The following is a 14,150-nucleotide window of genomic DNA, read 5'->3' on the forward strand; positions in this document are numbered from 1 at the left end:
TTGTAGGGGCAATTGTTCCAACTAATGCAACGACTAGAGAACACAACTCCACATTTCATACGTTGTATCAAGCCCAACAATTTTCAGTCTCCTGGAAAGTATGAGCAAGAACTTGTATTGCAGCAGTTACGATGTTGTGGTGTCTTAGAGGTAGTTCGGATATCAAGATCTGGGTTTCCTACCAGAATGTCCCATCAGAAGTTTGCTAGAAGGTAAGATGGAGTATTATCACTAATACTTCAAATTTTATGTTTATTTCTCGGTATGCCTGAGTTCTTACTCTCATCAATGGAATTTTATATCAGGTACGGGTTCCTTTTATTAGACCATGTTTCATCACAAGATCCTCTCAGTGTCTCGGTTGCAATATTGCATCAGTTCAATATTCTGCCTGATATGTACCAAGTTGGTTTCACAAAGTTGTTTTTCCGAACTGGACAGGTGAGGGATATTATTATGATTTATATCTTTTGCTCCTATTTTCTTGCCTCTCCTCCCTTCCCTTTGTGCAGTTCTGTTGGGCTTTTAATTGTCAATATGGTCAATCTATGTAAAATCTACCACCTGTGACCGTGAGTCATTATTTAATGCTACTGCCGGCACGTGTAATTACCTATGAGTATCCGGTACCGTACAATTGAGGCCCATACGCCCTTTTGCAACTACCTTGTTCTCTCCTCTAGATTTCCCCAAGACATTTAGTCCATTACTTCGTTTCTTTTTCATTTTAAATTTTGTTTTGCATGGAATTGTTCGATTTTTACTTGGGAGTTGTACAATCTGTATTACAATTTACATCTGTAGCGAAAGGGAGAAAAAAGTATTTAGAACAATTAAAGATCCAAACAATAAATAAGCAAGGAAATTGTAGTTTTCTATTATAACTTATATTCTGAAACAAAAACTTGGAGACGTTCAGGTGGGTGCAGGATGGATCACAAGATTAATGCTGAAGATAATATCATGCTTCAGAAGGAATTTGAGGACCACGAGATATGGGGTAAGTGTCAAACATTGTGCTAGTGACAAAGCTCCTGGTCCTGATGGTTTTACCATGGTCTTCTATACCCGTTGTTGGGAGGTTATTGGAAAGATGTGATTGCTACAATCAAGAACGTTCATGAGAGATGTGTCTTTGAGGAAAGCTTTAATTCTACCTACGTGGCTTTAATTCCAAAAAAGAATGGGTGCTAACGAGCTCATTGACTTCAGACCCATTAGCCTAATTGGTGGCGTGTACAAAATCATCTCCAAAATACTCACCGAGAGAATCAAATGGTTATGCACAAACTGGTGGACCACCAACAATTGACCTTTATAAAAGGAAGACAAATAATGGATGCCATTCTTATGACTAATGAGTGTGTTGATGCTAGAACTAGAAGCAGTGTCCCAGACATCCTCATCTTGTGTAAGCTGGACATTCAAAAAACTTATGTAACGACTCTAGAGCACCCATAGTCGTCAAATGGCATATTCGACCTCTTGGAGGTCTTATACAAGCCCTTGGTATTATTCATCGCATTGTCATAAAATAGTGCGAAATTTAAAACCCTTTTTAAATGAAAATTATAAGGCTTAGGAGTCAACACATTCCTAAAGATGTCTTTATAAGCAATAGAATACTAGTCTCATAATGGCCAACATAGACCCAAACTTTAAGAATCTCAAACTAGGGACACGATCCTTACATTGAAAGAAAAGTACAATGTCTTGTACAAATGTCTAAGTGAAAAAAAAAACTAGAATAAGAAGTCTTGTCCTCGACATATGAGGACATACCCAAATCTTGAGAGAATATCTAAGTTCTAAGCTTCAACTCTAGAGATCACCTCACTTGTCCACACCTACACTTTGTAGAAAATAAAGGAAAATATGGAATTAGTACAATTAAGCACTAAGTATGATGACCATGCAAAAAATCATGCAAAAAGGGACACTTTAGTTGATATATTTTTTTCGTGCTATTTTGATGAAACTTCATAAACCAAGTATAAAAGACATGATACAAGTCAATCATCAACATACAAGATAATACTCCCATTATCCACAAGATATGACCATATTCATTAAGTAACCCATTTAACCATTTGGATCCTCTACCTATGGTTATCTTAAGGCCCACCTAAGTAAGACATGAAGCGGTTGCCCATACAACCCCTTAATACACACCTAGGTGATCCTCAAGACTACCCCAAGTAAGGACATAGACCATACTAGCTAGGTATGGAATCCGGTGTCATAAGACCCCACACCGTGGAAGGTGAATCTATTTGCCAAGGGTAGAACTTATAAGCAACCTATATAGGCACATGGTTAAGGGATGTATAAAGATGTTCATTGGACTGTAGCCTTTCCTTCGGGCAGAGACACCATCTTAACCATATCCACTCGGTGCTAGCCTTAGTTCTCAGAGTATTTCATTCACATGTATGTACTAGACCAACATTAGGTCTACCGACCCATAACACTTCTACCAAGAAGGGCACCATGCTTAAGTCTACCGATCAACGTTCATAAGGATAGCTTATTGACTCTCTTAGATAAGGTTTTCTACCGTTCTGGCCCACCATTTCTAAGTCTATCATTTCACACAAGAAGGAGACACCATCATAAGGTCGACCGCTTCAAGGTTATACATTTACCTAGGGATCTAGACTCATCGAGAAAGGGCACCTTTCTAAGGTCTACCGGTTCAAGACATAGTCTAAAAGTCTCATTTGTTATTTATAGAAGAGTGCGCCCATATCTATTAATCAAGATGCAACATCAGAATATGGTCCTCTACATACTACTATCAGTGAAGCTATGCCTTCCATAACAATATACAACATTCACCTTGCACATACATACATATATACCTTAAGACAACAACTTAATTCATCATATAATGCCTTCAAGGCCATGGTCACAATACACATATAAGATACACATACCATATTTAAACACTACCACCATAAGTGGACCATACCACACCAGAGCAATTTTATATCAATTCTACATTAACAATGAAAATAGAACGACTTACTATCCTCCAAAGCCAAATCAACATCATTAAATTCCCAACAATTCTATCACCACTAGAGGACTTACCCATAATTTGCGCACAAGGACATAATTTCATACTTATCCTTATACTAACAAGTTATCATCAATAGAAGTTGATAACAATAAGAATCAACAATAGAACTCAATCTAAACTCAATTTCATCAATATCCAATCATTATCATCAAACTCAATTTATAAGTTAAATTTAGGAGTTTAGTGAAGATCATGGGTTCATGGAGTTTTGCACTTGAAATCATCAATTAAACCATGATATAATCATATCATTTCGTTTGAAACCATTTAATGCCAAGAACCCATGAGTTTGAGGAAGAATTGGGGTTTTTCATAATCTTTGGAAAACTTGAAAACCATTTGAGAATTGACTCTAGAGAGAAATCTAACTCTAGATAAAGAGTCACAATACCTTTGTATTAAGAAGTCCACGAAATTGCAGAAGAAAGTTATGGAGATTTTCACTCCTAGTTCCAATTTGACCTCAAGCTTCCAAGGAATTTTGAGAGAACTTTTGGAGGGAATGGTTTTGAGTTATGAAGAATGAAGTCTAATTCTAGGTTTTAGTGTTAAATCTAACTTAAAATACATTAATACGCATAAAATAATCGTCCCCATTTATTTAGCCAAGGGTGGAATTTACCAAACCACCCTTGGCTTGGCCAAGACAAGTGCAGGATTGCAGGTGCCTTCCAATGACCCCCCACCTACGAACCGTAAGTGGGTTGATGGAGCGTGCTGCACCTCCGCGGTTTGTGACTGGCTCCCTCAACTGGGGGATATGCTCCCACGACTAAGTGTGGAGCGACTTCCTATGGGGCATCACTTGGGGTCATTGGTCAAGGTTGTCTTGACAAGTTTCTGGCCAATGTTTAGGTCCTCCTCAAGGATCTTAAGGATGGTCCTTGGGGAGTTGTACCCAGACGTTTCGACCCCAAACACGACCATCTAGATACTTGGGTCATCTCCAATCATTTAGACTCTATACGACACACCAAAACATGAACAACACACTGGCACACAAAAGACCAATTTTTGAATGTCTTGGTCGTCCCTTTACGTCTGACCTCAAAACAATATCAAACCAGCCCTTAGATGTTATTTCTCATTAACTTTGCAAGTTATTAACTCAAGGAACTCATGTGAAGCGCTAGTTCATCCTATTTCATTTTTGGGGTTTTACAACTTATGGCCACCTCAATTGGAAGTTCTTGGTTAAAATGGACGAAGTTGTGCATCAGCACTGTGAAATTCTCAGTGCTAATAAATGGCTCTCCTACAGGTTTCTTCTCTTCACATAGGGGTTTAATACAAGGAGACCCATTATCTCCCTTTCTTTTTTTTATCGCTATGGAGGGGCTAAATGATATGTTGAAAATCGCTCAAGAAAAGTTGTCGCTGAGAGGTTTTAGGGTATCTAGTAGAGTGGGGGCTGATCTGGAGATTACTCACTCACAATGCAGAAGACACTCTTGTCTTCTATGATGCAAACAAGAACCAACTCAAGATTTTAAGTGTAATCTTTGTTCTTTTTGAAGCTATCTCTGGGCTTCACATTAATTGGAAGAAGAGTTTCTTTTCCAGTAAATGAAGTCCTTGAGTTACCTTCTCAGGCTAGGATTTTGAGCGGAAGGATAGGAGATCTACCAACTACATACTTGTGGATGTTCTTGGGAGCCAAAAACAAATCTATAGACATCTGGAATGGGGTGATTGAAAAATGTGAAAAAAGGTTGATGAGTTGGAAGAGCCAGTACCTTTCTTTAGGAGGAAGATTAACACTCATCAATATGCCTACCTATATGATGTCACTTTTCCCTATTCCTGATGGTGTTATTGACAAACTTGATGCTTTGAGGAGGAACCACCTTGGGGAAGGAAATAGTGAAACCAAGAAATTTCACTTGGTTAAGTGGGATACTCTAATTGAAGAGTAAACCGGCAAGGGAGAGGAGATAGGAATTTAAAAATCCAAAACTAGTGCCTTGTGATGAAGTAGCTATGGAAATTTGCTTCCAGTGAGCAAGCTCTGTGGAAAGATGTAATACAAGCCAAATATGAATTGAAGGATCTCCGGATAACTAAAATGGTCAGCACTTACAGATCAGGCCGTTGGAGAGCCATAAAAAACCATTGACCAAAGCTCAGATATTGAATTGGGTAACGGTAGGAAAGCCTCTTTTTGGGAAGATAGATGGCTAGAACAAGGATCTCTCAAATCCTTTTTTCGGATATTTTCACCCTAAACCAGTAGCAAAGGGCCAATGTGGCAGGCATGTAGTTAAAGCAACGGTGGAATCTGAGTTTTGGAAGACCTCTAAATGGCTAGGAGATCCAAAGGTTGGTGGATTTTTACAAGGTCTTGGGGCAGTTCAAAGGAATTACTGATGCACATGATATCTGGGATGGCGGGATCACAATCAAGACAATTTCAGTGTCAGACGAGCTTACAAGAAGCTTAATCCTTGTAACAGTCAGGGGAATGGGTGGCGATGAAAGCTGATATGGAAAACTAAAATCCCCTACAATTGTCTTGTTTTACTTGCCTTACTAAGTAGGCGGTTTTGGCCCAGAAAATCTTATGAAAAGAAATATGCAACTGAGTCTTAGGTGCGTCCTATGTGGTGAAGAAGTAGAGATTGTCTACAATCACTTCCTTCACTGTAGAATAACCAACATTTTGTGGAATGTTTTTATTAATCTGAAGGGCATGAAATGGGTTATGCCTAGGAAAGTTACCTAGACTCTGAAGATATGGAGCAGTTATGTAGGCATTACTCGGCATAAACAGAGATGGAAAATGATTTGGTCTGTGTGGAAGGAAAGAAATCTCAGATTCTTCCAGAACAAGAGTAATTCCATCCAGAAGATTTCGATAAACTGCTTAGTGTTGTTTCTTTTTTGGTGTAAACAGGCGTTCACGGAAGATCTAGTTACAGATGTTTTAGGTTCCTTGTAAATTTTGCTATAAGATTGAAGATCTTGCTACTCTCCACAATTGTAATTAAGAACCTGTAATTTGTTGTGGCAGGTTCTTATTTTTTGTTTTGGAATAGAATAGAGGTTGTTACCTTCTCAAAAAAAAAAAAGAATTATATCAAGATCACATTTTGTAGATTGCTGGGTGTCCAATGTCTTTCTTTCTTGCTATGAAAGGTGATTGAAGGGTGGAATAGAACTAGCTTACGGGCCAAGTGTATATCATGTTCTCATTCGTGTTCACTTAAACATGTGCCAGTGTGATACTTTCTATTCTTACAGTATTTGTTAGATCTATATGAATGTAAATATAAATTAAATTATGCAAAATTGTGTTCGCTGTCCATTTGGGTTTCAGTGAGAAACTGATGCATATATATGCTATATATTCAGTACTGTGTCAGTCAAGTTTCTGTCTTCCCTTCCTAAATTGGATTCCCGAGAAAGATGGTTGAAACAAGTAATCTAGATTATGCAATTGCCTAAAGCAAGCTTTTTGAAATTTTGTTTCCCATTCATAAACTTTGCCATCCTAACTTTTATTTTCCAACTTTACTTGTTGGGAAGAGTTGTTATGTGTTTCGATTATTGATGCAGACTTTACACTGCTTTTCTTATTAATTGCTATTTGTTCTTCATTGTTTTCTTCTTCTTGTACTTGCAACTGGTGCACTTAAGCGAGGGTCTTTCTGAAACAGCCTCTCTAACCCCACGAGGTAGCGGTAATTTCTGTGTACACTCTACCCTCCTCAAACTCTACTTAGTGGGATTTCAGTGGGTATGTTATTGTTGTTGTACTGGAGGAAGAAAAGAAAAATGAAGAAATATTGCTCCCAACCATCCACGTCATTTATTGAGATGTCCACTATAGACCATGCGATTTGAGAATTTGTCTGATAGAATGGTTTAAGATCATGTTAAAATAATTATTTCTCCAAACTAAAGACCATACATTCATTTGTTCCATATACTAATTCAAAATGAGTTATTCTCTTATTAACTCTTTCAGATTGGAGTTCTTGAAGATACAAGAAATCGCACTCTCCATGGCATCTTATGTGTTCAAAGTTGTTTTAGAGGTCACCAAGCTCGCCGAGATCTTAAACATTTTCGAAGAGGAATTGCTACACTTCAGTCATGTCGGTTTGTTTGAACTTCGAAATTTTTGCTTTTCTGTTATTGGCTTATTGTAGGGTTTATGACTCCGTCCCTGCATGCTTTTTCTGTACAGTTGTACGTGGCGAGAAAGCTAGAAAAGAATATGCAATCTTACTACAGAAACACAAAGCAGCTGTGTGTATACAAAAGCAAATAAGAGGCAGGACCAAAAGGAAGACTTACGAAAATGTTCATGATGCATCAATTGTGATACAATCTGGTAATTGCTAAAGCTCCACATGAGTAACTTGTATTTAGTTTGCATGATCTGATAAACAACAGATATTGGCTGTAAGATAGTTTTGCACGAGTAGCTGTACATTTTGGGCTTGTAGAATACTAGAATTATACTCCTATTTTTATTGTATTTTTCAGACATGAGCAACTTGTTTTTAGTTTGATGATCTGATAAACAACAGATATTGTCTGTAAGATGTTTTGCACAAATAGCTGTACATTTTGGGTTTGTAGAATTATAGACTCTTATTTGTTAACGTAATATATTTACCCTATGATTTTAACAATATTATGACTTGCTCATCCAATAGATTTTACCTGGTTTTTATACTTAATGTTGTAGTTTTTAACCTCCTGGAATTTCTTTTCCAGTGATTCGTGGCTGGTTAGTCAGAAGATGCTCAGGAGACATTGGACTGTTACAATTTGGCGGGAGAAAGGTAATCATGGGTGGCATTAAATTGGGAATGACAAGTTTTTGTGACGTCTCTTTACTGTGCACTCATTGCTTTTCAAGTTTGTTAGTTAACGTTATTGACAAAGGACAACATTTATCTTTATTAGCAGTGGGCCCATTCTCTTCCGTTGGTTTCTTATCCCAGTTAGCTTGTTATAGGGTAATGAGTCAGAAGAGGTGCTGGTGAAGTCTTCTTTCCTGGCAGAGTTACAACGTCGAGTCCTTAGAGCTGAAGCTGCTCTACGAGAAAAAGAAGAGGAGAATGACATACTTCACCAGAGACTACAGCAGTATGAGAATCGTTGGTCAGAGTATGAGTTGAAAATGAAATCCATGGAAGAAATATGGCAGAAACAAATGAGATCGCTGCAGTCAAGTCTTTCCATTGCAAAAAGGAGCTTAGCCCTTGATGATTCAAGGAGGAACTCCGATGCATCTGTCAATCCAACTGATGAGAAAGAGTCTAGCTGGGAGACAGGAAGTAACCAGAGGGCCAGAGAGAGCAATGGAGTACGACCAATGAGCGCAGGTCTTAGTGTCATAAGCCGATTAGCGGAGGAGTTTGAGCAGAGGAGTCAAGTGTTTGGTGACGATGCTAAGTTCTTGGTGGAAGTAAAATCAGGTCAAGTTGAGGCTAACTTGAGTCCAGATCGTGAGCTAAGGAGGTTGAAGCAGATGTTTGAAGCTTGGAAGAAAGATTATGGATCAAGATTGAGAGAAACAAAGGTGATTCTGAATAAACTGGGGAGTGATGAAGGAGGCAGTGACAAAATGAAAAAGAAATGGTGGGGAAGGAGGAATAGCACAAGGTTGAACTAAGTTAAATTCCCTTTATTGAGTTGGATCGAAGTTTTTGCTTTACATACCAAGGCAGGTGTTGTGCAGTGAGCAAGTTTGTATAGAAGTGAAATGGGATGTTAGTATTAATGTGAGACTCGTAGTAGTATGTAGTTTGAAATACAGCATTCCTGTAAAGTTAATTTCGTTGTTTATGATTTTCAAATCATATTTGTGTTCAACACTCATTTTTTAGCAGCAAAGGCAACGCTACAAATGTCTTGCTGTATGGAAATGTAAATTGATGGTTTTGCTAAGAACAATTAGACTAGATTATTAAATCAGAAACTGACTTAAAAATAAAATCTGGAAGTGATATTGGGTAATTTAAAGGGAGCTCGGGACTAAAACTAAAGAAGTTATCTCCATGTGACCCATAGTTTACAAGTTTTAGCTGTGGAAGCAACCATTAATGTTTGTATCGGGCTGTCTACATCACACTTTTTGGAGTTCGCTCCTTTTCTGGACCGAGCTAATGCAAGGTGCCCTATGCATTGGGCTTCCTTTTATATTGGGTAATTGTTAAAAGTTTAGATATGGTGTACAAATAGGGTTGTGTGACAGTCGATTTGTTCTTTTTAAAATTTATTGATTCGACTTAGTGACTATCGATTTATAAATATATTGGACTTGTAACATCTCAAAAATTTCTAAGTTAAAATCCAAATTATTACTCATATTTGTGTGCGTGACCTATCAGCCCAATATGCAAAAAATTCTAGATTACTCATATTTAAGGAGGAACTACATCTCCAAGCTAAAAGCATGCTCAACACAATCCCATGGAGCCCATATGAACTTCATACTCAAAAGCATATATTCAAGGACATATCAACTTTGATTTAAAGCATGTTAAACCATTCATCTCATGAAATCTATAGGCAACTCATATTCAATGCACAATACCATAAGAAAAATCAATCATATAAACTCATTTTCTTTTCAAAACATAAGTTTTTTGCGAACATGCACAATATGGAAATCATCTAAGTAAATCATGAGCAATTCGTTGTTGACACCCAATATTGGTTCTCTACATAGTATTAATAATAATAATAATAAGAAGAAGAAGAATAAAAATCTATGTTGTAAGATTTTTATAAGAATACGAAAATTCTTTTATTAGTCATTTATTTTTGAAAAAATTACCTATATACACACCATATTTTTCATAATTTCTATTAATTCCGACTATTATAAAATATTTCTAAAATCCCTTATTTTCCCTCAATTCTTAAGTCAGCACATACATTATTCCTAACACAACAACTCACGTTCCCTTCCTATTTTTGTTCCTTAAATCTCTCCCTTATTTCACTCCGATAATATCAGTTACATCCTTGATCCCAATTTGAATTTCAAAAGGTTTCTTTCTCTAGTTACAATTAATTTCAAATCAAGTTTTCATCTTTTCCATTCTACTGTTCTTCATTTTTTTAAGCTTCATCGTCTTCATCTTACATTGGTCGAATTAAATTCATCTGAGATTAACAATTTTAGTGCTTATGAGAACAACGCCGTTTCTAATTAATTTCTCTGCAATTGATGACTACAAATCCTAATATTAATCTTATTTTTTTTGTCGAGGTGATTTTTTTTGATTTATTTTTTGTGTGGGTGTACTTGAACTTCCAATGGTACAAAAGCGAAAGAAAAGAATGATGATCAACCCCAGATAAACAATATTAGTTCATCAAGTTGTAATGAGTATTAGATATAAATTTTTGATAGATGTTTGATATTTTCTTTGTTAGTTGTATAAAAAATCAGGTATATTAGTGACAAGGTATTGTTCTCGTATGATCATGTATCATAAGTTAAAGTATTATCTAGATACATTAAATTCTAATTTTATTCTCGTTTTGAACAGGTGTTATGAATGTATGAAGTTATAAAGTTCACATTGTAAAATAGGTTATAATTTGTAGAATCTTATATTATATACTATAATTAAACCTGATACATGATAATGAGTATGTGAGTTTAATTAGTATCATATATAAATTTTTGATACATTTACACTTTATCAAGTTGAAGTGAGTATTTACCTCAGATACACAATTAAAATACTTTATACTTGCTATACGTATCATTTTGTATCAGATTCAAATAAATGTCAGTTTGTTATAAATAAAACCCTGAATTTAGTACATTAATTGATATTTATGTTCGATTTATCAAAGACTAAAGTTCAAATTATATTATGGGTATAAACTGCAGAACAATGTATCATAGTCTAAATAGTTGAACAGATGATACGTAAATATCATATTATGAATATATAATGTTACATTTTGTAGCAGATGCAAATATCTGTCAGATTGTATACAACATCATATGATATTAAGTATCAATTACTATCTATTATCATTAAGTATCAACTAAGATCGAAGAGTCGATTCATAGCACTAGCTCAAGATGGCTTGGTTAATGTTGAATAGAGATTATTTATGAGTTCTTAGATGCCTTTTTTTTCCATAACGTTATTGTTTTTGAGATACACTAACTCTAGTTTTAGAATTTTTTGTTTTTATTGTTTTAAGATATTTGTACTCATGTGTTTAGAGTGTTTCTCTAAAAAATCATTTAATTTGACTCTAATTTTCATTATTGTTAGATGTTATTTACAGTATGGATTTCCGAATAAAATTAAGTATTAGGTTCATAAATGCATATAAATACACTATATTATCTTTTCTAATTAGTTTTAGTTAATTACTAATACATTTTAACACCTAACTAATGCAATGTAATTTATAACTTGACTGTTGATTCAATTATGTAACTTGATAAATTAGTTCTAGTTAGTTGCGTATTGATTTATACTGATACATTGAATAATTAATTGTAAGTACTTGCTAATTCATTCATGTATCTATTGATAAATTAATTCTTAATTATTGTGATACATGCAAAGATATATTTTATTTAATTTTATATACTACTTTTTCACAACCCTATTGTATAGGATACACCATTTCAATTAGAACATGATACATTATATAAAAATATATATTAATTCTTATTAAGTGGTACCATCTCCACAAACACAATCTTTCGTACATTATTATCAAATACCTAATGATACATTATTCTAAATAGAAGTATGTATGAAACACAATTTGTTACAAAAATAAACACAAAGTTCAAAATATTAACATTTCAATTTATTGTATCAGAATTTCACCTGATAATTAATTGTAATGTTCTATCAAGGTAAAAATGAAAAAAATAAAAAAATTGAAAATCTATAATTTCAAAATAATGTATCGAAAACATAATACTATTCTAAAATTTTTTTTGTCAATCTTCATTCGAAAAAAAGTACAAGTTCTTCAATTGTGACCTTCTTGTCCACGACTTTCACCATCTGCACACACTTGAAAGTTAGAAAGACATCACATATCAATCAACTCATTTTAAAGTATACGATAGCCTAATGAAAACTAATTCCAGATACATGATAATTTATCTATTGATACATACGGTCATATATTGATAAAGAAATTCATATATTGATACATAAAAAAATGAATATATATGTATCTAATACGTTATAATAACAACACACTGGCTCACATCTAGAAAATTAATTACGTACACATCAAACTAGAATTGGATCAAGTTGAAACCAGTAGTGTATCACGATTTATATATGCTTATACAAATTCAAAAATAAAAAAAAAAATGCACATATGTGATACTTTTTATTAACAACACACATCAACTCGCAGATCTTCAAACCCACAACATATACGTCAAAACTTTAATGTATCAAGTTCTATCCAGTAATGCATCATGAGTTATTGGTCAATATACGAATTCATGAATGAAAAAACAATGATTAAAGCATACAAATATGTGTTGGATACTTTTTGTTATCAATCTTTTAACTCGAAAATCGAAGTTATGGCAAATAAGAATAACAAATTTTGCCCAAGATAATTATAAAATAACCAACATTCAAATACCTTCATATTTGAGCTCTGCCATCACACTGGCAAGCAACCACCAACACAAAAATAAAGATACCAAGAAAGTTGTCAAAGAAATTCAGACCTGATCGTCATTCATAGTGAGATTTATTTAGAATTCGAAGAACCCCAAAGCTATGGTTTTTGATTTTTTCTCCCTTCGAGAGTGTCAGTCAAAATTAAAATATTCATCATGTATCTTGTCAAATTTTCAACAAAATTTTTGAATCCTACTTGAAAATTTCTTTGTTGAAATAGGGGCAAAGATGAAAAGGGATTTTGAATTTTGAATAGATTTGTTATTTTAGGATTTAGTTTCTGTGATTGACATTAAAGAGGAATTGAATACCATAAATTATGGAATTTTAATATAATTTTCTGATTTGTTTTTCTTTTTAAGCGCAACAACCATATTTATAATGTATCATAATTAATGTATCCGGAAAACCAATTAGGTATCCGTATGACTTATACTTTAAGGAATTTTTGTAAAATAGATAAAAGTAGGATAAAAAGTAATTTAGATTTTACACTATGAGATTTATGTAAATTATACTTTATTTTTCACTTGATAAATTTATTTTATAAATGTTATTTCTTATAAAAAAATTAAATATGTATTACTACTTACTTTCTCATTTATTTTTTTTTAAAAAGATGAATGTCGTTCTTAAAAAATGGATCTAATTTTGCTCAAAAATAATTTCTTTTTGTCACAATAAATATTTTTTGTATAATTAGAAATCTTAATTAAAAGGAATTTTTGTAAAATAGATAAAAGTAGGATAAAAAGTAATTTAGATTTTACACTATGAGATTTATGTAAATTATACTTTATTTTTCACTTGATAAATTTATTTTATAAATGTTATTTCTTATAAAAAATTAAATATGTATTACTACTTACTTTCTCATTTATTTTTTTAAAAAGATGAATGTCGTTCTTAAAAAATGGATCTAATTTTGCTCAAAAATAATTTCTTTTTGTCACAATAAATATTTTTTGTATAATTAGAAATCTTAATTAATTAATGAGTCACTAATTTCTATTAATTTAATTTAAGAGGGATGAATTTTATCAAATAATCTAATCTTGCAAAATAATAATAATTTTTAATTTTAAATTATGACTATGTAATAAAGAAGAGGTTATAATTTAAATGATTTTAGTTTGAGCTCTCTTGGCAATTCATATGTCCTTTAACCAATCAATCCGTTTGTATGTCATGTAGGCTAACACATGAATTATGCTTCTTTAGATTAAATCTCAAGCTTACAATTCAATCTAATGGTCTCAATTGATTCAACTTTTACTATTATTTAATATATACGCTTCACCCTTTCTCCTCCTTCCCCAGGCGCTGCACGCGTCTTCATCCTTCCCCATGCCCCTTCGTCCTCTCTCACCAATCGTCCATCATCCGCTGCCAAAGAAACGCCCACGGAC

The 14,150-nt window shown here is 33.8% G+C and overlaps 1 protein-coding gene and 1 long non-coding RNA gene across 2 annotated transcripts in view; one reads left to right on the forward strand and one right to left on the reverse strand.

Annotated features, from left to right (window-relative positions):
* The window catches only part of LOC101253239 (myosin-1), a 35,356-nt gene extending 26,364 nt beyond the window's left edge, over positions 1-8,992 (forward strand). Inside the window, exons 18-23 of the mRNA XM_004231474.5 lie at positions 7-212; positions 306-441; positions 7,050-7,179; positions 7,272-7,418; positions 7,808-7,875; positions 8,052-8,992. Coding sequence (XP_004231522.2) covers positions 7-212; positions 306-441; positions 7,050-7,179; positions 7,272-7,418; positions 7,808-7,875; positions 8,052-8,711 — 1,347 coding nt within the window. The 3' untranslated portion in view covers positions 8,712-8,992. The remainder of the gene's footprint in view (positions 1-6; positions 213-305; positions 442-7,049; positions 7,180-7,271; positions 7,419-7,807; positions 7,876-8,051) is intronic.
* Positions 8,993-11,878: 2,886 nt separating this feature from the next.
* Positions 11,879-12,942, reverse strand: LOC109119513 (uncharacterized). Its single transcript, XR_002026717.2, has 2 exons — positions 12,789-12,942; positions 11,879-12,099 (listed from the first exon to the last, which is right to left on the reverse strand). It is a non-coding gene; the product is annotated as an uncharacterized lncRNA (long non-coding RNA).
* Positions 12,943-14,150: the final 1,208 nt, after the last annotated feature.

This window comes from Solanum lycopersicum, chromosome 2 (assembly GCF_036512215.1).
Source record: "Solanum lycopersicum chromosome 2, SLM_r2.1".
Classification (NCBI taxonomy): domain Eukaryota; kingdom Viridiplantae; phylum Streptophyta; class Magnoliopsida; order Solanales; family Solanaceae; genus Solanum; species Solanum lycopersicum.